A 25,032-nucleotide genomic window follows, 5' to 3' on the forward strand; every position below is an offset into this window, starting at 1 on the left:
ATAGCAGAAAGTGCTGCAGTAAGCCAGAACACATTAGAATAGCTTTTGGAACTTGTAGGATGATAAAAAACAGGATCCAATTTTTGTTACGGAGTCTCTTTAATAGTCTGAAGTTCCAGAAGTGAACCAGAGGCGAGGCCGGAGCATCGGTGAGTGGCTGCACAGGCACAGCATGTCTGTGGGGGACCATTAGAAGCCCTGGGTAACTTCAACTTTTTTTCCTCTGACCCCCCTACAGTGTCCCTTTTTTAAGTCTGTATGTAGTTTTATTGTAACGTAACTTGCACTAGAGATGTCAAATTCTAAATGAAATGGAGTAGCTTTGCTAAATTTAAGGTACAAACAATAAAATAAGTTTTGTCTTTGAATAATTGGGCAGCACGGTGGTGTAGTGGATAGCACTCTCGCCTCGCAGCGCTGGGTCCTGTTTTGAATCCTAGTCTGGACACTATCTGCAAAGAGTTTATATGCGTTATGGTTTCCTCCCATATCACATGCAGATAAGTTAATTCGCTTTACCCTAAATTGGGCTTATACTATGATGGACATATGTCTATGGTAGGGATTAGAGTGTGTGCTCCTCTGAGGGACAGTTAGTAACAAGACTATATAATCTGTACAGCACTATGGAAGATATTGGTGCTATATAAATACTAAATAATGTACGATACAAATTTGGCTAGTTAAAAAGTTGCAAGGTAAGTTATTCCTCAACAACTTTACAGCTAACCTAAATCTACCTTACAGCTCTTCTAGTACTAGTAAGTTAAAAGACTGCTATTGTATTTTAAAATGTACAGTTGAACACATGTGTAAGCATAAATGTAAAAAGTAAATGTGCTGCTAGAAAATGTACATGCAGAATGGATCTGAGAAGGGTGTTTGTCTCAGCAGCATGAGCTCACTTCTGTATTTACTGGTCACATTTATTTTGCAGACGATTTGAAATGGACAGAGACCCTACAAGTGCTCGATATTGTGCCGAGTGTGGAAAAATGCATCCAGCTGAAGAGGGGGACTTCTGGGCAGAGTCTAGCATGCTTGGGCTTAAAATCACTTACTTTGCTATGATGCAGGGCAAAGTGTTTGACATAACAGGTAGGTTAAGTTAGTGAAGCATTAATGTCATTCACTTGCTGAGTGATTGTTCTCCATCTTGTTCTCCATCAAAAAGTAAAAATTCTATAAAGCATGTGGATCAATGGCAACGTTGCTGAATTAAGAATGGCTTCGTCTATAGTAAGTGGTGTTGCTACCCAGAGCAACCAGTTTTACACTAGAGAATGAAACTCCCACTACTATATTTTTATTTAAAAAAACCCAAAAGTTTGCTTTCCTAAAACAGAAAGTATTTGGGATAATTCAGGTTGGAGTGAGCTTGAGATGTCTCCCAGTGCATCACTGCTGAATATATGCAAATTAACCATTGTACCCTTAGAAGCTAAACACACCTCCAGAACCGCTGGAATGCAATGATGTGTCAGCTTGTTAATTATATATTTTTGCTTGTTAAAATATATTTTTATTTAAAATAGGTCCTCCACCCTCCCAAATAGCTCATCCTGCTCGTAATGCTGAGAAAGAGGAAGTTGCCGGGCAGGCGGATGCTCTCGACTTGGCCTCTTTTCTGGTAGATACGGGTCACCGTGGCAATGGCTGATTCATTACTGCTCACCGCGCGGCTTTCTCTGGCCCAAACACCCTGTTTTCATAGAGAGACCTTTCTGTTTGGGCAGACCATTTATTTTTTGACCGCCTTTCCTTTTTTTTTTTCTTTTTTTTTTCCTTTTTCTTTTTCTTTTCTCGTTCCGTTTCTGCTTTTCCCTGACTAGGGTCCACCTTTCGTCCTGTTTTTGCACCACGGTTTATCCAGCTATAAATGCCTAAAATGACACAGGGAGCGGGAGATATGCTCACCAATACCCTCTTCTTCATTGCGGCCGTGTTCCTGTCCTTGTACAAGCATGGGCTCATTGCGAGAGCTCACTTACAGCCCGCTTGTGCGCGGAGGAAAAAGCAGCGCATTAGCTGCTCAATGCTACCACACTGGCACGTGTTGCACCTGCACAGTGCTGCCACGCTTGTGCACGATGGAAGCACAGCCACATTGAACATATGTTCAGAGGGTCGTGGGGGATGCCTCTGGATTATCTAATTTTTTTTTCTTCAAAGGGATCCTGAAGCCTGTCATAAGAAATCAGTTTTACTCACCTGGGGCTTCTGCCAGCCCCCTGCAGCCGTTCAGTGCCCTCGCAGTCACTCGCGATTCTCCTGTCTCCGCCACCAGCCAGCTTCGCTTTCGGCCAACAGGCTTACTGCGCCTGCGCAGTCCTAGCCACGTGTCTCATTCTTTGCGTTCCCGTCGGCAATACCGTCCTGTGCAGGATGCTATTGTGGACAGGAACGCGAAGAAGACTGCGTGGCCAGGACCGTCGGGCCTGTCACCGAAAACTAAACTACCTGGCGGCGTGGGACAGGAGGATCCGCGAGTGACTGCAAGGGCACCTGGCGGCTGCAGGGGGCTGATAAAAGTCCCAGGTGGGTAAAAAAAATTTTTTTTTTTTTGACAGGCTTAAGTGTCACTTTAAATTTCACTTCAGGTGCACTTTGCGTTGATAGCTTTCTGTCTCACTTTGACCTGTGTGAGAGATGCTGGTGCACATTTTTGCATGCTTGTTTTGGATCTGAAGAATTTTTTTTTTCTTGACTTTTGCAGTCACTTCATTCACTAGAAACCTGTTTTGTTTTTGGGTTTTTTCTTCACTTTTTCCTGGTGAGCTAAAGATGGGTTAATATGCTTTATGGTAATTATTGGATTAAATAACAAACTTGATGCATCAGCTGAGAATGCTTGACTGATATTTTGTGCTCACATTTCCATGCTAAGGCAAGATCTGGGTTACTGTTGCAGTTGTAACAAATTCTTACAGATTTTGTAAGTGTTCAAGATAATGCAGGATATACGTTTTTAACCACTTAAGGACCTGCGGTGTTAAACCCCCCTAGTGACCAGGCCATTTTTTACTAATTAGGCCACTGCAGCTTTAAAGCCTCGCTGCAGGGCCGTACAACTCGGCACACAAGTGATTTCCCACCCCACTCCTTTTTCTTCCCACCAACAGAGCTCTCTGTTGGTGGGGTCTGATCGCTCCCCAGATGTTTGTTTGTTTTTTTGTTTTGTTTTTTGATAAAAAAAAATTTTTTTAATAAAAAATGTGTTTTTTTTGTTGTTGTTTTTTTTTTAATTTGTGTTCCCCCTCCCTCCCTCCCCCCGCCAGCTAATCGGCGTGATTGGCTGTCATAGGCTTCAGCCTATGACAGCGGATCACTTCCCTGCATACAGAGGGGACAGCCGTGTCACACAGCTGTCCCCAGTACAGCACTGTCTTAGATCACAGCACTGTACATGATTATTAGATGGCGGTCTAACAATCTCTGTGCGTCGATCGCTGCTGGGAGACTGAAGGCGGAGCTCTTTCATTCCAGCAGGGATGTGCGCATGATTCCCTGCAATTCCTGTCCCTAGCCATTCACGCCGATCAGCGTGGAGTGGTCCTGGGGCTGCCGCAAGGTTCACGCCACTTGGCATGGAGCGGTCGGCAAGAAGTTAAAGTAATGAAAAGACAAGACCATGAATGGTGTTCTTATAAAAAGAAGATCAATACTACAGTGATACAGTTGTAATGTGACAAACCTGTGTAAATTCTGCTTTCCCCACCTGTTTGTAGAATGGGCAGGATGCCAGCGTGTTGGAATCTCACCAGACACTCATCGGGTCCCTTATCACATTTCATTTGGATCGAAGAATTCAGGAAACCCAGGACGACAAAGGTTTGAATCCTTTATTTGCACAGTTATTATTTCTGTATTTATAAAGCAATGGCTTGTGCAGGCTGTTAAAGGGAACGTGGAATCCTTCACATCTGTCCCTGTCCCCAAAGAAGTTCACAGTCCGATGTCCCCACTGCTGTCACACTTTCTGCCAATATGGTGAGTCAGCAGTTATTCTGCCAGTACATTTTTGGTAAATGAATTTGTAATGGAGGAAACTTTCAGTAGATCGTGTTCTTAGAACACACAGTGGCAACAGTGGACTTGTATACAGATCTTTCAGGAATATGTTCTATTTCTGATCTTTTACAGTTTTAAGCAGCTCTTCCATTGACTGCTTTAATATATTTCACTGACAGCCCATTATGAAGTTACATTCATAATGCACCGGAGCTTGTGAAGCAGCCTATGCCCCTTTTGCAATTACATTTTTCTCCCGAGTTTTCTCCTAGGTTATATTTTCTCACCTCATCAATAAAATCAATAAAATTCCTTTGAAACCACCAGCAAGCAAGAAAATACTCTAGCGTGTGCATGCTTCAGCAGAGATTGAGATTTATCAGATCAGGTTGCATTTTTCCAGTCTTCATCTATGCAGCCTGGTCATGGGTAACAGCAGTGGAAAACCAGTATAGTCTTCTGCCATTATAGCCCATCTGCCTCAAGGTTTTGTGTGTTCTGAGGTGCTTTTCTGCTTATCACAGTTGTAAAAAGTAGTTTTCTGAATTAGGGCCCGTTTGTACCGCATCCCTCCGCAAGTATTTCCGGTTGTCTTCCATACAACCCAATGCGACGTCATGCGGCTTCCCGTCAGCGGCTATGGGGAACTGGATGTGTGCTGCAGAGAACTGCAGCATGTTATCCATAATTTCCCCCGTGTCGCATTGCGCCGTCTTACCACTTCCCTTCTCGGTTATCTGTTATTAACAAGGTATTTACTGTATGTCTATTGAACACTGTATGGTTTTCATACTATTCTAAGTAAACAAGAGACTGCCAAGATAATCCCAGGAGAGCAGTTACAGAAATGCTCAAACCTGTAACTGGGGTACATCTTAGTTCTGATTTGCTGTATTTTTATTTTATTTTTTGTGTGTTTTTGTTTTGTTTTTCAACTTTCCTTCTATTTAATAATTGACTGATTTGCTGTACTGTATCAAAATAAAGTCTTTTCCCTCCCTGAAACATCTTAAATGCCAAAATACATCTGTCCCTAAAAGTGAACACACATACTTTTTTTTTTTTTTACATTTAGATCATACATGTCAAACTCTGGCCCTCAGAGCCATTAATTGTGGCCCCCCAAGTGGTTTCCCCACCTTGTATTATGTTTGGTCCACTCTAGACCACCAGGGAAGCTATATTGGAAGTGAAGCCCTAGAGCACCAGGGAAGACCTATGGGGAGGTTGGGGGGAAATCACTAAATACTAGGGAATTGTATAGGGGAGGGAGGAGGACCACTAGACATCAGGGAACTGTATAGGGGTTGGAGGGGAGCATTTGACACCAGGGAACCTTCTAAGGAAGAAGGTGGCCAGTAGAAAATGAGATTGGCCAGTGACTTGGTCCCAGTGTTCAATTTAGGCCCACTTTGTATTTGCGTTTGACGCTCCTGGTTTAGATTGTAGATGTGTGCATGGCATTGTCTCCTGTTCTTTCTTACAAGCAATGAAAGTCCTTGGGAGAGTGAGCTAGGAATTTAACATGCACTCATCAGCAGCAGCCTGTGCTGTAGAGTGGGGAAGGGGGCATCTGGCTGACAATTATCCAACTTAGTAGAGAGCTAAGGAGGAAGGAGTTGATGTTTTCGGAAGACTTATATACTGTATATACATAGCTTCAGTTGCATACATCTATCCCACCTTTGGGGCTCCGATTAGGATTGTGTAGCAAAGAGTGAATTATTGACACGGTGCAGCTTCCAATTAAATTTGCCGTTTTTTCTCTCCATTCTCTTATGTAGGTAGACCATGCTTATTCATAATTACTGCCATTAATGAACAGTGCATTAAAGCAGTAGGATCAGCCATAATATGCCAGGGGAAAAAAACACATATATAAGTAGATAAATACTTGATCTACTTACATAACACATGTATTATACTGTCCATGTTTTGATTTCAGTGAATGTTATATAGTAAATTACGATAATTCTGTTCCTGGTGGAGGCCATGTCTTTTGCCCACAGTTAAGGCTAACTCGTGATGTCATTTCTGCCCTTTACTTTTTTTCTTGTCTCCTCCAATCGCTGAGTCGCCTCAGCCTTGCTTGTAAACACAAGTGAGTAGGGGATTAGGTTTCAGATAAGAAGCTGGCAGGGAAATAAAGGGAAGAGGAGGAATAGATTATAGATAAAAAGACCCCCCAGCATGCAATTCTTTGGCACGACTACTAAAGGGCCAGTGTTCCTTAAGTATGTGATAACTCCAAATCATAACAGCAGAAAAAGTTTTGAATGCAGGAATAGCATCTGTATCACTTAACCACTTGCCGACCAGGGGATTTTTCACTGATCGGTGCTGCGTGGGCTCTACAGCCCGCAGCACCGATCAGGAGTGCAGCAGGACGATCAGACTACCCCCCTTTTTTCCCACTAGGGGGATGTCCTGCTGGGGGGGTCTGATCGCCGCCGGCTGCAGTTGCTTAGCGGGGGGGGGGGGGGGGGGAGGCTCTTCAAATCTTCAAAGCCCCCCTCCGCATGGTTCTCCTCAGTCTCTCCCGCTCCCTCTCCCTCCCCCTGTGAGCTGCGCAGGATGGATTTCCGTCCTGCGCATAGAAGGATAGGCTTCAGCCTATCATATGCCGGCCAATTAGAGGCCGGGGATCGCCGATCTGCCTTGCTGCGCAGCAGCGCCGTATGATGTAAGCAGCAGGGATTTCTTCCCCGCCTGTTTACATTTTGCCGGCAAGCCGCGATCGGCGGCTCTCCGGCTGTTCACGGAGACACCCTCCGTGAACTGACATGGAAAGGCCGCTCGATCTGGTAACCCGCAGACGACCAGTTTACGCCAATCGGCGTTAGCTGGTCATCAAGAGGTTAATACACTCAGACCAGTTGCTGTTGAAATTTGATTTTCCCAGAACGTCATTGGACAGCACCCCTGGTGAGAGACATGTCTCCCTCCCAATCGTGGACAGGAACTGCAAAAGAAAAGATTTGCATAACAAATTGGCAGCCATACATAAGCCACTATCTTACCACCAGTAACTCAGTTCAGTTTCCTGTCCCGGACGGGAATGCAGAGGAGAGGTCTCCAGGATGCTATCCATGACAGATGGTCAGGGGCAACGTCTTTCAGGGCTCCAGGCATGCTGTACAGTGGACAGTCGGAGCCCTGCAGCGTGGAGGAGGCTTCTCCGTATGAGGCAGCAGAGATATAGCGCAGGCGCGCTTTCAGACCAAGATACTTCCGGGTCAACCCGGAAGTTGTCACGCACGGCGTCCGGCGTGACTCTGATCGGGCGGCAGGGGCCGCGGAGGTGATTGCGAATCAGCATCAGCTGATTCGCTGAGGTAATTAGCAAATAGCGCGGCAGGGGCTGCGGAAATACGAGGTAATTATGCATATCTATTAAGCGGCAGGTGCCGCGACGGGGGACTATGCAAATAAATTATGCTAATGGGCTAGTCAGCTGAGCCCTATTGTTCATGTGGATTTAATCCTTTTCCCTGTCTCACTCTGGTGGTTTATGTGAGCATGGAGGACGCTTCTGGGTCAGCTCCTGCGCAGTCTGCCAGGCCAGCCCAAGATACCTCTCTGGCAAGTACAATGGAAATATAGATATGCAGTGTGTATATATATATATATGTGTGTACTAGAGAGGGTGCTAATGGTTGGCTTATTATTATGTTTTATAGCCTGAAAAACATGAAAAGCCTGAAAAACATGATAAAACTGACAAGGGTCAGCATGCATCAAGTGGATCTAGCAAATCTGCGAAGAAATGTGCCATTTGCTCCACTCGCTTGTCATCCTCATCCTCTAAAAAGTTGTGCCAGGATTGCACAAATAAACTGGTTAAAGATGAATCCCCTGTCATATTTAAAGATCTGATGGGTTGGATGCGGGCGGAAATGTCTTCAGCAATCAAAGAAATTAAGGATTCTGCTATTTCTTCTCAAGCTGTAGGCCCCAACCCTGCTGATGTTCCTGACCCTAGCAGTGACGCTGCTGTTATACCTATCAATACTGGGTCTTCTCCTACTCCGGCGGCACGTATTACTGTGCAGGCTAGGAGGAGTAGGGAGAGTGATATAGAGGGCTCGGAACTCTCTGAGGGGGAAATATCTGCATTAGAAGAGATATCTGAGGGTGAAGAGATAGAAAAAGCTGAGAAATCACAGAAATTTGCTTTTTCCCCAGATTTAATGAAAGATCTCCTAACCTCCATGCATGAAACAATGGGTATTAGATCAGAGCAAAAACCCCTGACACCCCTGGATCAGATGTATGAAAGTTTGGCGGACCCCCAATCTAGATACATTCCGGTCCATTCTACTCTTAAATCTATGATTAAGAAAGAATGGGAAAATCCTGAGAAAAGGGCCTTTTGGCCCAAATCTTTATCTAAGCGCTACCCCTTTGCCCCGGATGATCAGGCTTGTTGGGGTCCTCCGCCAAAGCTGGATCCTTCCTTTTCCAGGGTGTCAAGAAAATCAGACCTTTTGTTTGAAGACTTTGGTAACCTAAAAGATCCAATAGACAAAAAAATGGATAATGTTTTGCGTAGGGCTTGGGAGTCGGCTTCATTAACTTTCAAACCGGCTGTGGCATCAACAGCAGTTAGTCGTTCTCTGAAAACTTGGCTATCAGACCTGCAATTTAAGATTGCTAATGGAGTTTCTAGGGAAGAAATTCTAAATGACTTCCCAAAAATTACGAATGCCTCAAATTACATGGTTGATGCGGCAGATGATACAGTAAAGTTGGCAGCCCGAACCACGGCGCTAGTCAACTCGGCTAGAAGGGGAGTATGGGTTAAAACCTGGAATGGGGATACTTCCTCAAAATCTAAGCTTTGTGGTATCCCCTGTGAAGGTAATCTGCTGTTCGGTTCAAAGCTGGACGATACACTAGATCGTACGGCGGATAATAAGAAGAATTTCCCAAGGAAGCGCCCTTTTCAAAATAAGCGGCCATTTCGGGCCCCCGCCAAAAATGAAGCGGATAACAAATCTTCCAGGGGTAGAAGATGGGCCCCTTATAGACAACAAAGACCCCCCAATACCTCTACTAATACCAAAAAGACAAACAAGCAATGACGCCATCATTCCAGTGGGGGGGAGAGTCACCAACTATTTCGAAAAATGGCAACAACTCTTCAGCAATCAGTGGTTACTGAATATAATATTAGAAGGTTACAAAATAGAGTTCGAGCAGCCTCCCCCTCAAAATTTTGTCCTAACCCCTTGTCCAAAAGACCCATCCTTAAGAATAGCCCTTCAATCAGAAATAAGGTCACTTCTTCAGAAAAGGGTAATTCGCCAGGTTCCAGCATGCCAAAAAGAACAAGGATTCTACTCTCCAGTCTTCCTGGTGAGGAAACCTCAGGGAACCTATCGATTTATTCTAAATCTAAAGAAACTAAATCTGAGGGTCAAATACAGAAAGTTCAGGATGGACAATATCCGATCTGTAGTTCATCTCTTACAGAAAGACGACTTCTTGGCATCTCTAGACCTGAAGGATGCATATCTTCATCTGCCAATCCATTTGTCCTGCCAACAATACCTAAGGTTCGCCGTGTGGATGGAAGGAGAGGTAAGACATTTTCAGTTTAATGCCTTACCTTTCGGATTATCTTCAGCTCCATGGCTATTCACCAAGGTTATGTCTGAGGTACTAGCCCTTCTCAGGTTAAAACAGATTAATATTGTCGGTTACCTTGATGATTTTTTATTATGGGGGTCTTCTGAGAAATCCGTTTTTGATCAGATAACTACAACTTTGAGCTTCTTCCAGGATTTGGGTTGGTTGATTAATTGGGAAAAGTCTGCCCTAGTTCCTTTCCAATCCTTAGAGTTTTTGGGTTTCGTTATTTCTACTAGAAAGGAAAAATTGTTGTTACCTGATAGGAAGATCAGTGCTATTATTGACAATGTTCTCTCGTTTCAGAAATTGAGAAGCATATCGCTAAGAAAGGCCATGGCACTTCTAGGTCTTCTAACTTCTTCCTTTCCGGCAATACAGTGGGGGCAGTTCCATGCAAGATTCTTACAGATGTGGATACTAAAATCTTGGAACAGGTCTATGACGTCACTGGACAAGAAAATCGTCATTCCACAGAGTATAAAGGCTTCTCTGCTTTGGTGGAAACAGCTGGATCATCTATCTCCAGGTCGTCTGTGGAGTTTTCCTCATCAGAATACAATTACAACCGACGCCAGTTTATGGGGTTGGGGAGCCCACTTCAATGCTCAACCGGCCCAGGGAGCCTGGAGTATGACGATCAGTTCACAGTCATCAAACAACAGAGAACTGCAAGCAGTGTGGCAAGCTTTACTACATTTCGGGCCCCAAATCAAGAAGTCTCATGTGAGGATAAGGACAGACAATCAGAGTGTGGTGGCTTTCCTAAACAGACAAGGGGGTACGAGGAGTCAATCCTTATGGGAAAAGACGACGAGGATCCTATTTTGGTCAGAAAGGAATCTCTCATCCTTAACAGCGACACACTTAAAAGGAACCTCAAACCAACTGGCAGACTACCTCAGCAGGAAGAGGTTGGATGCGAACGAATGGTCATTAGATCAGGAAATATTCCAGCAGGTGACGTTACAATGGGGCTGCCCAAAAATAGACTTGTTTGCAAGGAGAGTGAATACGAAATGCCAACAATTTTGTGCCCTGTTTCCAGAAGATCTACCATGGAAAGTAGATGCCTTCTCGATCAATTGGGGGGAAGTAATGATGTATGCATTTCCTCCAGTTCCGTTGCTAGCACGAGTGATAAAGAAGATTATACAGGACAAGGCTCGAGTAATCTTAATAGCTCCACTGTGGCCAAAAAAACCATGGTTCACGTCACTGAGGGCACTAGCAGTAACAGATCCGATAATATTTCCTCCTCTGCCACACTTGCTATCTCAAGGTCCAGTATGGCATCCGAACTTACACATGCTTCACCTTTCAGCTTGGAACCTGAATGGGGCATCCTGAAGTCCAAAGGGTTTTCAGATGAACTATCAGAAACTTTGATACAGAGTAGGAAAAAAGTGACTCGAGAAATATACCAGAAAGCCTGGAGAATATTTAACGATTGGTGTAGGGAAAGATCCTTTAACAATTCATCTCTCAAATCCGTATTGGAATTTCTTCAGTGTGGATATAAGAAAGGTCTTAGTATCAGCACCCTGAAAGTACAGGTATCTGCTCTTAGTGTGTTTTTAGAAAAACGACTGGCAGAAGAAAATCTAATTGTACGTTTTTTTCAGGCTTTAAAGAGACTTAAGCCAGCAATTAAAACAAAAGTACCTGCTTGGGATTTAAACATTGTTTTACAGGGTTTGTGTGAGGCTCCGTTTGAGCCATTAGCGCAAATTTCGGAAAAATTTCTTACCTTAAAGACCATTTTCCTGCTGGCAATTACTTCAGCCAGGAGAATTGGTGAATTACAATCACTATCCATTAGAGAGCCTTATTGCACCATTTCAGAGGATAGAATAACATTACGTCCTGATGCAGCCTTTCTACCCAAGGTAGTTTCCTCTTTTCACAGAAATCAGGAGATCTTCCTACCCTCCTTTTGCGAGAATCCTAGTAATGAAAAGGAAAGGAGACTCCATTCCCTTGACGTAAGGAGATGTCTTATACACTACATGGAAAGAACAAGTTCCTGGAGGAAAACTGACGCAATGTTCACCCTTTTTGCTGGAAAACAAAGAGGCAACAAAGCTTCCAAAGCAACGCTGGCACGATGGATAAAACAGGCTATCACATCAGCATATCAGGTTCAAGGAAAGCATTTAATCTCTCCAATCAGAGCTCATTCTACAAGAGCAATATCAACCTCCTGGGCAGAGAGGGCAGGGGCATCTATAGAACAGATATGCAGAGCTGCTACCTGGTCAAGTCAGAACACTTTTGTGAAACATTATCGCCTAAACATCTCGGCTGCAGCAGACTTATCATTTGGAAGGAAGGTGCTGCAGGCAGTGGTCCCTCCCTAGATCCTATATCTTGTACATCGTCTCACCAGGGGTGCTGTCCAATGACGTTCTGGGAAAGACAACTTTACTTACGGTAACGTCTTTTCCAGTAGTCAGAAGGACAGCACCCCTGCAACCCGCCCTTCTTTTGGGTGGAATAATAATTATGTAAGTGAGCATCTATGCGGTCCGTGTCATCTATTGTATTAACTGAGTTACTGGTGGTAAGATAGTGGCTTATGTATGGCTGCCAATTTGTTATGCAAATCTTTTCTTTTGCAGTTCCTGTCCACGATTGGGAGGGAGACATGTCTCTCACCAGGGGTGCTGTCCTTCTGACTACTGGAAAAGACGTTACCGTAAGTAAAGTTGTCTTTTTTATGGTGACGATACCGCTTTAAGGAGACAGTATGAAAAATGATTGCATTGTAATGTTGAATTGCAACAGCTATATTTTTAACTCTCATTTATTCTTGCTGCAGGGCTCCATCAGAAAGCAGTCCAACATCTGTTGCTGATTTGCAGAATCTCTTGACCAGAATATTTCAGGGCTCTCCAGGTCAGATGCCCAATGGGAACATTTTCACCCCTCCACAGCAGCCCCCTCCCGGAGCTCAGTCTCCTCCTGGACCTTCTAAACCAGACTCTGCTCCTAAGAGCGACACCAAGTCCAAACGGAAGAAGAAACCGAGGCGTCCTGTACAGCGATGATCGAGCTACACTCACTTGTATTTTAACAGTCTTGTAAGTGGAGTGGATGGTCAGGACATCAGTTGCACAACTCTTTCCTGACCATGTAGGCTCCTGCGGTTTTAGGTCAGTTTGCTGTATGCTGACTAGAACCTAGATGCCAAGGGCTTTCAGTACTGTTCAAGTCAATTCCCTCCCCCTGCTCACTTTTGTTAATTCTCCTGTCGCAATGGGGACCAGAAACCTTTCCATTGCAAGCACCTTTAACAAATTCCCTGACAGAAATGTTTTCGCTTATAGAAAAGCCTACTCATCATACCAAAGATAGCTGGTTTAGACCTCTCTCTGGAATTGTTGGAAGACACTTCAGTGCATGCAGCGCCTGCGGAAATGGGTTCTGGTGTTACTAGAATGTATGAATGTTCTTTGTACAAGAAAGCCCAATCACACCCCGGATTCTACTGCTCTGTTGGGACTAAACAATACCATTCTTGCTTCATCGCCCTGTTAACAAGATGAAGAACCTGATGTGAACAGCGTCAACATTAGGAAAACGAAACAGACCTTTGTTCATTTTTATTTTTTCTATACATAAGTAGGAAAAGCATTTCAGCATTTTGTTCATTCTGTTTTGTTTGCATATAGTTTTTTGTATGCTGCTCATTGTCACAAGAGAGTGGGCAGTCTGGAAAGATTTTGTGGGGTTGATTGATGGAGACGTACTCTGTGTTCACTTCAAGCACCTAATTGTTCAGGAGAATTTAAAGGCCAACTGACCTGAGAGGGATATGGAGTAATATGCCATATTACTTTCTTTTTTAAACAATGCACATTGCCTGGCTGATCCTCAGCCTCTAATCCTTTTAGGCTACTTACACACCAAGACGTTGCGTTTTAGGGGACGTTATGGTTGCATAACGTGCCCCTAACGCAACGCATGGTGGTGCGGGAGAGGACGGTAGAGTGAGCCGCGTTAGGCGGCTCTATCCGCATAAGGTCTCCCAGGGTGGCGCTGTTTGGCCGACTGGACCAAGTGATGCGGAGTGAGACACTCCGCATCACGTGGTCCCGCCGGCCAATCAACGGCCGCCAGTGCAGTGCATATTAAGTAGCCATGTGCGCGGCTACTGTAGCGACCTCTCCCCTCCCCCCACTGAGCATGTGCAAACAGTCTAACGCGGCTAAAGCCGCTAGAACGCACAGCATGCTACACTTTCACTACAACGTGCAGCGTAACATATAACGCAACGTGGGCAGTGTGAACAGCCCACTTGTGTTACATTGCTGTGCGTTGGGGGAGTGTTACAGGCTGCACTAACGTGCGCCTGTAACGTCCCTGTGTGCAAGCAGCCTTAGTCATAGACCATGAACGAGCATGCAGATCAGATGTTTGACTGCATTTGGCAGTGTTTAAGGTATGTGATTTAGACATTACTGATGCATGAAAGATCAGCAGGACAGTCAGGCAACTGGTATTGTTTAAAAGGAAATAAATATGACAGCCTCCATATCCCTCTCAGATCAGTTGGCCTTTATAAAAATGTGAATTCCCTGCACAAGAGGTGAACAGAGAGTCGGTGTTCTCTAGCATACATATTTTTACGTAAGTAGCCCCCAGAAGTGATGTAAAGAGTGTTTTCTTATACAGAAGGCTTTTTATTATTGAAGCTAAAGACGAAATTGAATCAAGGTACTGCTAACTACTTTCTCACCCGTGCCTGAGAAGGGAGTGGCAGCAGAGAGCGTTCATTTACCTGTATGACCTCCTCTTGCTCCACCATCCTGACGCTCGGGAGGATGGAGTTTAGTGGCAAGAGATGGGAATCCAGGTAAATGTAACCCTCTCTGCTGTGGCCCCCTTCTCAGATACAAGCGGATGCAGATTAAAAAAAAACTGCACGCGCTCCATTTTTCTTTTCTTTTTTTAATCTTTTTAAAACAAATTAAAAAAAACAAAAACACAGTTGACAGTGTGGGTCAAAGGAAGCTTACATTTTAAAGATTACAATAGCATACCGTATATAATCAATTAAGGGTCAACCAAAAACAGTAAACAATATCAAGGGAGATATGTTTGGCTGATGGAGCATGTGCTCACTCATCCTTACTACACATTCTATACCATAATGGACTAAATTCTACTTCTTGGCCAACTTACAGTTCCTATGGTGAGCCGCAGTGCGACTCCTGCTGTTTTGTCTTGCCCACTCTTATCCCCATAGGACAGAATAGGCAGCTCAGCACAGAACCAAACAGTTCATTTGTGCATTGCTCAGAGTAGAATGGAGACATCGGGTTCATAATTACTACACTACTTTCATATCCTAATCGTTTAGCGTGAGACTCTACCTGATTTTCTTGATTTTTCAGCCTCTATTGAATTATTTCTGAGGTTCAGAATTTTTCATCCTTGAACAGCTAAGATTGAATTTGGGTTAGATTGAGTTTTTCAGCCCAGCTGCTCTTGCCGCCAACATGACTTCATTGTGTTCTTCCTGTTAGAGAATCCAGTAGAAGGTTTCAATAGATACTCTGCATCCCTCCTCTTCTATCATTTGTCTCACAGCACACTGTATAGAGCTGTGATGACAGTAACATTACCATGGAGCTGGGATTAGGCAGGCACAGTGGTGGAGGGTTGTGAAGACCTGTTAGTCGGTTTTGGAGTTTCTCAACTGTTTTGGTTGTGCACAGTGCAGCATTATAAACCCACTGCTTTTAGATTGTATTACAAGTCCAGGCTACTCTGAGCCGGAAAAAGGACCAGCACCTCTGATGATAAATTAGAAAGATCCAACTCAATGATTTCTGAGCCCAGAATGTCATATGTCGTCACATCAGACATGCATTTTTATGCATTTCACATGGACACACCACATTTACCCATAATCTATGATTTTAAAGAGAACCTGAAGTGAGCGGCACATGGAGGCTGCCAAATGTATTTCCTTATAAACCATACCAGTTTCCTGGCAGCCCTGCTGATTTATTTGGCTGCAGTAGTGTCTGAATAACACACTTGAAACATGCATGCAGCTGAACTTGTCAGAAACATCTGACCTGTATGCGTGTTCCAGGTCTATAGCTAAAAGTATTAGAAGCAGAGGATCAGCAGGACTGCCGAGCAACTGGTATTGTTTAAAAGAAATAAATATGGCAGCCTTCATATCCCTCTCACTTCAGGTTCCCTTTAAGCATGGTGTTTGTGTTTTAAAGACATACAAACTGTGTTCCAAAGACATACAAACTGTGTTCCATGGTTACCCTGTATTTAATTATATGACCATAATCATCTGGGTCCACATGAATATTTGAATGCAGTCTTTAATTAGCTCTTCACAAGTGTGGCATATGACATCTGTAGTGAGTCACTGTTTGGGATTTATTAGAGACTGCCAGGTGTCAATAGCCAGACTAGCTTTCTATTCTAAATGCGAGCGTCCTCACAGAGGCCCCACTAGAGGCCTAAAGATGGAGTGCCCCTTTATACTTTCCCACTAGATCTCTTTCAGCAAAAAAGCAGTTAGATATGTCCAGGAGGAGAAATTAACCTGTTTAAGCCCTAAACTGAACAGATTCAGGCTCTGTCCATTAACAAGTGTGAGGATGTTACACCTACCTTGCATTTCATTTTTCTATAAACCGGTGTCCTCTTATGGATTTGGCAGCCTCACATGCAGTAGACAACCTATTTGTGCATTACATCTATGTTTAATAGATTGCATTAATGTGGATGGTTAGTGATCTTTTCCACAGAAATAATGGTTCAGCTCAGAAATGTCTGTATTTACTGTTAGTATTCAAAATATAATTTGGTTATATTTGAAATGTAAACTTGCCAATGCCTGTCAGCTGACATTGCTGTTTAGCTGCGGATGCGTTAAATGCCCGCAAGCATCTTTGTTATGTTCTAGTTATACTCCAGTACCTTTCCGTGCAGCAAAGTATGCTTTATAAAATCTCAGGCCTACACGTAATACCAGCCTAAAAGCAAAACTAAACTTGTGAGATGAAAAACTGTATTTGTGCAGCTAATCCTAAATGGAGCTTTTCTGGAGTCCCTGATTCTTATTGTCATTTAAAAGATTGAAAAAGCAAGGTTAGAAGTTTCAACAGCAGCCTTGTCAGTGTTTAAATCTGGTTCGCTATAAATGTGGTCAAGTCAAGACCTTTATTCATTGTAGGCTTGGGATTCACAGATACTCCCTGTGAACAAAATGGAAGAACTGGCGTATAAAGGTAGTTGCAGGCATGCTATGACACTTGCACTCAAGCAGTAGTAACTGTTTAGGAACTCCAGGTCATTTCCTCTGTTCAGTGGAGGCTCATGTTTGTAGAAGCATCCGGAGCCCACAGAAAAAAGTTCTAGTTAAAGCACACCTGACTTGAGGCAAAGCTCCCTAAGCACAGAGGTGCATTCATGCTGGAACCACATACCTCTGTGTGTTGTCCATTCTTCTCCTCCTCATTTCCCTGGTTCCAATAATCACTCCTTGAAATATGACTTTTGGCTGATGTCAAATGTTCAGACCGGAAGAAGCAGCCTTGGTGCAGCGTTTCCTCCTATCACCTATTCCCTCCTCTCCCCTGACGCATTCACACTCCTAAAAGGGAACCTGAAGCAAGAGGAATGTGGAGGTTGCCATGTTTATTTGCTTTAGAACAATACCACTTGCCTGGCTGTCCTGCTGATCCTCTGCCTCTAATACTTTTAGCCATAGAACCTGAACAAGCATACAGGTATGATCGGGCATTTCTGACATTCTTGTCAGATCTAACAGTATTAGCCGCATGCTTGTTTCAGTTGTGATTCAGACACTACTGTAGCCAAATGGATCAGCAGGGCCGCCAGGCAACTGGTGTTGTTTTAAAAGTAAATAAATATGGCAGCCTCCATATATCCTTCATTTCAGGTGTTCTTCAAGAGGAGAGCGTAAAAGGTTGATAGGAGGGAACATCTCAGCAAACCTTGCCTCTTCCTGTTTGAAAATTTGACATTAGCCAAAAGTCATATTTTTCAAAGAGTGATTATAGGGATCAGGGGGAAACCAGGAGAGGGATGGATGGACACCACACAGGGGTATCTGGATCCAGCAGGAGTATACTGTACCTCTGTGTTTGGGTAACTTTGCCTGGAGTTAGGTATCCATTAAGCAGCAGTTTCAGATGAGACCTTCCAAACCCAAACAGACTAAGTTTCAAGTATTCACGGTGACATAATTACATATGCAATAGATACCTAATATTTTATGTACAATTATTTGGCTGTATCCATTCTTATGTGCGATCAGTCACAAATTGTTAAGTAGAAGCTGGTTTCTTGGATCTGCAATCTTCACGTGTGACCAGAAATGTATTTCAGTATGTTTACCTCTGTAAGCTACTAAACCTGTTGAAAGCTTATTTGTTATTAGTTTTACATGGGACAGTTTATATTTGCTTAATGCTTATCAAAGCAGAGTTATGTCTAAAATGCACCTAAAGGTTATTGGTTTTTTTTTTTTTGCTGTTTTAAGAGGTTTTGTAAGGAAGCAATATTTAGAGAAAGTCTCTTGCTTTTATTGAACGACACTAAAGTACCCCCTCCAGCATAATATCACACAACCCATGCCTTAGTTTCAGGAAAAAACACTGATCGGCCAGATTTGTTTGAACACCCTTTTCTGAAGACCCTCCAGTAGAGACTACCTGATTGGTTCCTTGGTATCAGTCATATGACTGGCTGTCAGATTCGTTATGGTAGCCGTTTTGTTGCTGTTCCGAGGTTCTCTGATAAAATGCAGGCTAAAACTCCCCTTTTAAAATTTTGAACATACAGATTTTTGTTTTCTAGACAAGAAGCCATCATTGTCTTGATGGACATGCTGTGCTTGTGGTTTTTACCATTCATTCATCCATCCATCCTCCACTCCTATTCATTTATGTCACCCTGACCAGCTGCTTTCACTTCTTTTTTTTATGTTGTGCACTCAGGCAAAGCAAGCAAGGAAGCCGTCCATCCCCAGCTGTATTGTGACAGTATTTTGAGCTCACAGATAAGGTCTGCTGTGGCTGCTGCAATGCTGGCTTTTATTTTTGGTCTGATCTGACCACTCAGACATAGATTTTATTATATGGTAAATTTCTGCAGGAACTGTGTATAGGACAATCAATTTTAACAGGATCTGTTTTGTTTCTGAGTATTTTATATTTTCTGATTGTACAAGTGTGATATTTCTCAGTTCTGAGGCTCATCCTTCAGCAGAACAGTGGAAGCCACAACATAATGCTATAGTAGAGGTATAATTTCTGAATCAAAGTACTTGCTGTTCAGTAACCATTTGTAAGGGGAATTGTGGTGAACCTGGCAGTTAAAGTGGACCTGAGATAAAGAAATAAATAATGCATACCTGGTGCTTCATCCAGCCCCCTTCAAGCTAATTAGTCACTCTCTGTCCTCTGCTGCCGCCTGGATCTTCCGCTACAGGCCCTGGTACTTCAGGCATAGTGCGCACACCTGTCCTCGCACATCCCGCCGCTGGGAGCATTCTGCGCCGATGCAGTACTACTGAGCAAGCGCAAAATGCGCCCGGCCTCAGGAGCGCCACCAAGCGTGCATGGCTGGACTGCACCGACTGGCCGAATTACCAGGACCTGTAGCAGAAGATCCAGGCTGTGGAGGATGACAGAGGGACCATTTGGCCTGAAGGGGGCTGGAGGAGGCACCATGTATGTATCATTTTTTTTCTTTATCTCAGGTACACTTTTTAGCTATTTACTTCATTTTATTTGCTTCTCTGTATATGGAGTAATAGGATGACTTGTATATAATAATACTGCTTTTTTGCACTTTGCCATAATCCATTTAGGTTCTTTATTGCACACTTGGTCTGCCTGTCGGATCCCTGAATAGTGGGCTATGCAATACATTCTCTTGTAAAGCAAAACACACAAATATTTGAGTTCAGAAGCAATGCAGGGTTGGGAAAAAAGATGTTCAACCATTGCAGCTATTGGCTCATTAGTGCGACTGGTTCTGTTGCACTTAATAGTGTATACACTAAATCAGTTTCATTAGAACTTTTTTTTATTTTTTGATTCCTGCAGCTTCACAATGCATTAAACAGAGGGAACAGCATTTTAGTCAATGAATGGCTGCACAGGAGAGGGTGAACCTCAGGACTGAGTGATTACAGTGGTCTTGTATCACATTTTATTAAATTAAAATTTTATGCTTTGAATTATGTCTGCGTATTCTTATTTATTGGACTCCAAAACTCTGCTGACTTTGCTGATATTCTGTGGCACCCTGTGAAGACAGTCCAAAGAAAATATCTACATAGTGCCTAAAATCTTATAGCTGTAACTGAAGACTCGTGGGGTGTGACCTGGCAGCTTGTTTCAGGTTTGTTTATATTTTATCTTCAATAAAGGTGTGTTTTATGCATTGTGTAGATTTAGTTTGGACTATCTTCTAGACTACATACAGCTTGGCTACTGCCTTTAAGCGGGTTGAGCGGTTTTTGTATTTTACTGTTTGACATTGGTAATACAATAATTCTACTAATTACCATTTTTTTTTGTTTAGTTTTTTTGCATTATAAGACTCACCTAATTATAAGACGAATCTAGGCTTAGGGAAAGAAAATTAGAAACTATTTGGAAACAAATCATAGCTTCCAAGGTGGTCTAGTGGTCCCCCACCCCGATATAACGTTCCCAGGTCTCTAGTGGCCCACTCGTTCCCTGGTGTCTGGTGACCCCCTCCTTTTGCCATATAGTTTCCCTGGTGGTATATTGGCCCTGCATCCCTAAAAGTAGAGTAGTGGAAGCAAAAGTGCTTCAAGAGCACTCCTGATCCAGGACAAGATGACACTGCTCAGGGTCTCCCATCTGATCCATCCTCTAGGGGCCGCTACTCAGTCTCTACTACCTGCTTCTCCTGCATGTTACGATGCCACTACCCTGCCATTAGGGGACGGTGGGTTGATTGACAGTGTCCTCCATATTCACTCCATAAGGCTCACACACACACACCAACATCTAAAGAGAAGTCCATCTTATGGAACGGAAAATACGGTAAGCATATTCAAAAATTCAAACTTTCTGGAACATTCTTTTTTGTACTTTGTCAAGCAATAATTATATATATCTCTGGCAAGGAGAATGAAGTGTGGCTTAAAGAGGAACTACTGAAAATAACACAATGAATATAATTGCTTATTTTTTACAATATTACTTTAAAAATTATTTAGTCTGTTTGCCCACTGCAAAATCTTCCCTTACCCTTTCCTCAGCCTGATTTACATTCTGAAATGTATCACAGGTGGGAGACCTCTTTACTGCTGGCAAGTACATCTCTACAGGATCTTCTAAAAAAATTAGCATATTGTGATAATTATTCATTATTTTCTGTAATGTACTGATAAACATTAGACTTTCATATATTTTAGATTCAAATACACACAACTGAAGTAGTTCAAGTCTTTTATTGTTTTAATATTGATGATTTTTGCATACAGCTCATGAAAAGCCAAATTTCCTATCTCAAAAAATTAGCCTATTTCATCCGACCAATAAAAGAAAAGTGTTTAAAACAAAAAAAAGTCAACCTTCAAATAATTATGTTCAGTTATGCACTCAATACTTGGTCGGGAATCCTTTTGCAAAAATGACTGCTTCAATGCAGCATGGCATGGAGGCAATCAGCCTGTGGCACTGCTCAGGTGTTATGGAGGACCAGGATGCTTCGATAGCGGCCTTAAAGAGTAACTGTCAGGCTGCAGAAGCTAATTTAAACATCTATTCTCCTGTGTTAAACAGTTTAGAAGGAAGCCAAAAAGGCATTACTGAAGATAAAAATCTCTCTTACCTTTGATGTGTGCTTATCAGCAAAGCTGTTAGACCCAAGCAGGACGCAAGCTGCATACCATACTGCAAAGCATTCTGGGGCCCTCCCCTCGGCTGCTAATGAGACGTTACAGGATAGAGTTTCAGCAGCTTGTAATCAGTCCAGCGCGTAGCACTGATAAATCTCCGGGCAGAGTACACTGCAGGAGTCCGCTATTGTTCCTTGCCACATGGCTATTTAATATTCACTGCACACTGTGTTATTCTGTACGAGCTTTTCTGTGATCAGGAAGCAGGGAGGACATGACGACACATTTGGCTTCATAGGACGACAGACAAACATGGAACCTGCCATGAGCTGTCAGGAGCATCAATCTTTGCATATACTATATAAAAATTCTGTGAAATCCAAACGTGGACAGTGAAATGCATATGTAATGTAAGTACAGCCAATCTTTAGCTACTGATATATGTGTTTATTTTCTCTGAGACCCCTTACCTAACAGCTCCTCTTTAAGCTCATCCAGAGTGTTGGGTCTTGCGTCTCTCAACTTTCTCTTCACAATATCCCACAGATTCTCTATGGGGTTCAGGTCAGGAGAGTTGGCAGGCCAATTGAGCACAGTAATACCATGGTCAGTAAATCATTTACCAGTGGTTTTGGCACTGTGAGCAGGTGCCAGGTCGTGCTGAAAAATGAAATCTTCATCTCCATAAAGCTTTTCAGCAGATGGAAGCATGAAGTGCTCCAAAATCTCCTGATAGCTAGCTGCATTGACTCTGCCCTTGATAACACACAGTGGACCAACACCAGCAGCTGACATGGCACTCCAGACCATCACTGACTGTGGATACTTGACACTGGACTTCAGGCATTTTGGGATTTTCCTCTCCCCAGTCTTCCTCCAGACTCTGGCACCATGATTTCCGAATGACATGTAAAAGTTCCTTTCATCCGAAAAAAGTACTTTGGACCACGAAGCAACAGTCCTGTGCTGCTTCTCTGTAGCCCAGGTCAGGCGCTTCTGCCGCTGTTTCTGGTTCAAAAGTGGGTTCATGCTTCCATCTGCTGAAAAGCTTTATGGATATGAAGATTTCATTTTTCAGCATGACCCGGCACCTGCTCACAGTGCCAAAACCACTGGTAAATGGTTTACTGACCATGGTATTACTGTGCTCAATTGGCCTGCCAACTCTCCTGACCTGAACCCCATAGAGATTCTGTGGGATATTGTGAAGAGAAAGTTAAGAGACGCAAGACCCAACACTCTGGATGAGCTTAACCACTTGAGGACCCACCCTTTACCCCCCCCTTAAGGACCAGCGCTGGTTTGAGTGATCTGTGCTGGGTGGGCTCTGCAGCCCCCAGCACAGATCAGGGTGCAGGCAGGGAGATCAGATTGCCCCCCTTTTTTCCCCCCTATGGGGATGATGTGCTGGGGGGGTCTGATCTCTCCTGCCTGCTGTGGGTGGCGGGGGGGGCACCTCAAAGCCCCCCTCCGCGGCGAAATCCTCCCCCTCCCTCTCCTACCTGGCCCCCTCCTGGAGATCCGGCTGCACAGGACGCTATCCGTCCTGTGCAGCCAGTGACAGGCTGTCTCCTGTCACATGGCGGCGATCCCCGGCCGCTGATTGGCCGGGGATCGCCGATCTGCCTTACGGCGCTGCTGCGTAGCAGCGCCGTACAAATGTAAACAAAGCGGATTATTTCCGCTTGTGTTTACATCTAGCCTGCGAGCCGCCATCGGCGGCCCGCAGGCTATTCACGGAGCCCCCCGCCGTGATTTGACAGGAAGCAGCCGCTCGTACGAGCGGCTGCTTCCTGATTAATTAGGCTGCAGCTGGCGACGCAGTACTGCGTCGCTGGTCCTGCAGCTGCCACTTTGCCGACGCACGTTATGAGTGTGCGGTCGGCAAGTGGTTAAAGAGAATATGTACTGAGTAAAAATATTTAAAATAAACACATGAGGTAACTTCAAATGAACATTACATAGTTATCTTGCCATCAGTTCCTCTCAGAAGCTCACCATTTTCTTCTGACAATAATACCTTCCAGTTCTGACAATATTTTGTCAGATCTGAAATATATCAGTTGCTGTCAGTAAAATATCAGTTGCTGTCAGTGATAGCTGAGAGGAAAACTGATGTACCAGGTAATGTCCATGTTTCCCTATGGCTCAAGTGGGCGATGTTACAGTTTAACTGTGTGTTGACCAGAAAGCTGTTATGGGTAATGGCCATTTTCAAAATGGAGGACGGAAAATTCCCTTGATCACAGTGAACAAACAGGACGCGGGACAGGAGAAAGACACTGAGGAGTAGACTACAGGGAAGGTAAGTATGACTTGTGTATGCTTATTTTGACTTTTAATGTTCAGTTAAGGTTTTCTTTAAGGCCGCTATCAAAGCATCCTGGGCCTCCATAACACCTGAGCAGTGCCACAGGCTGATTGCCTCCATGCCACGCCACATTGAAGCAGTCATTTCTGCAAAAGGATTCCCGACCAAGTATTGAGTGCATAACTGAACATAATTATTTGAAGGTTGGCTTTTTTTGTTTTAAAAACACTTTTCTTTTATTGGTCGGATGAAATATGCTAATTTTTTGAGATAGGAAATTTGGGTTTTCATGAGCTGTATGCCAAAATCATCAATATTAAAACAATAAAAGGCTTGAACTACTTCAGTTGTGTGTATTTGAATCTAAAATATATGAAAGTCTAATGTTTATCAGTACATTACAGAAAATAATGAACTTTATCACAATATGCTAATTTTTTGAGAAGATCCTGTATATATAGTAATTTGGGTTCCGTCTCTCGACAGCGCCCAAATTACTGTCTGAGCGCCACCATAGCTGTAATTCACATTACGGCCTATGGTGCGCGCAAATTCCCCTGCACCATTTTGCTCGTTTTGCAGGTTAGGGCATGGTTGAATTTTTCAGGAGCTGGTAGAAAAAAAAGTTTATATATTTATTACTGCAGTAATCTCCCTCCGGCTGGCTTCAAATTGGCTCAGACTGGGTTCATGCTACACTAGAGGGGCACCGGATCCATTTTGATTTAAAAAAGTTTTTAACTTTTTAATTACCTATTTAACAAAGTGCAGTGTCTTCTCCCCATATATGTAGGCTGATATTCTCACAACAGCTGACCCTGCCAATGTGGGACTCTGCTGCCTGAACAAAACCAGACCACATGGTCCATGATATGGGAGGGAGGGGGCTCTGCAGGAGGCAGCAGAAATCCCTCATTTCAAAGAACCATCGTCCTGTCTAAAGCCTGGTACACACTTTCAATTATGATTGGCCAATCGCTGATCAATTTTACCCCCTCCATGTAGTATGAGGGTCAACAGATATTGAATACTACGATCAGATTGTGTAGGTAAACCCTCATACTACATGGAGGTGGTAAAATTAGTCAGTGATTGTCCAATTAAGTGTTTACCAAGCTTTAGGGTGTGTACACACATCCAATTTTGATTGGCCAATGTTACAATTTCCATGTAGTAAAAAAGCCAACCACTT

The 25,032-nt window shown here is 43.5% G+C and overlaps 1 protein-coding gene across 1 annotated transcript in view; it reads left to right on the top strand.

Moving 5' to 3' along the window:
- DNAJC14 (DnaJ heat shock protein family (Hsp40) member C14) overlaps window positions 1–19,891 on the top strand; it is a 46,042-nt gene extending 26,151 nt beyond the window's left edge. The window contains exons 5-7 of the mRNA XM_068267585.1: window positions 938–1,098; window positions 3,729–3,831; window positions 12,464–19,891. Of these exons, the coding sequence (XP_068123686.1) occupies window positions 938–1,098; window positions 3,729–3,831; window positions 12,464–12,692 (493 nt within the window). The 3' untranslated portion in view covers window positions 12,693–19,891. The remainder of the gene's footprint in view (window positions 1–937; window positions 1,099–3,728; window positions 3,832–12,463) is intronic.
- The last annotated feature ends 5,141 nt before the right edge of the window (window positions 19,892–25,032 follow it).

This window comes from Hyperolius riggenbachi, chromosome 2 (assembly GCF_040937935.1).
Source record: "Hyperolius riggenbachi isolate aHypRig1 chromosome 2, aHypRig1.pri, whole genome shotgun sequence".
Classification (NCBI taxonomy): domain Eukaryota; kingdom Metazoa; phylum Chordata; class Amphibia; order Anura; family Hyperoliidae; genus Hyperolius; species Hyperolius riggenbachi.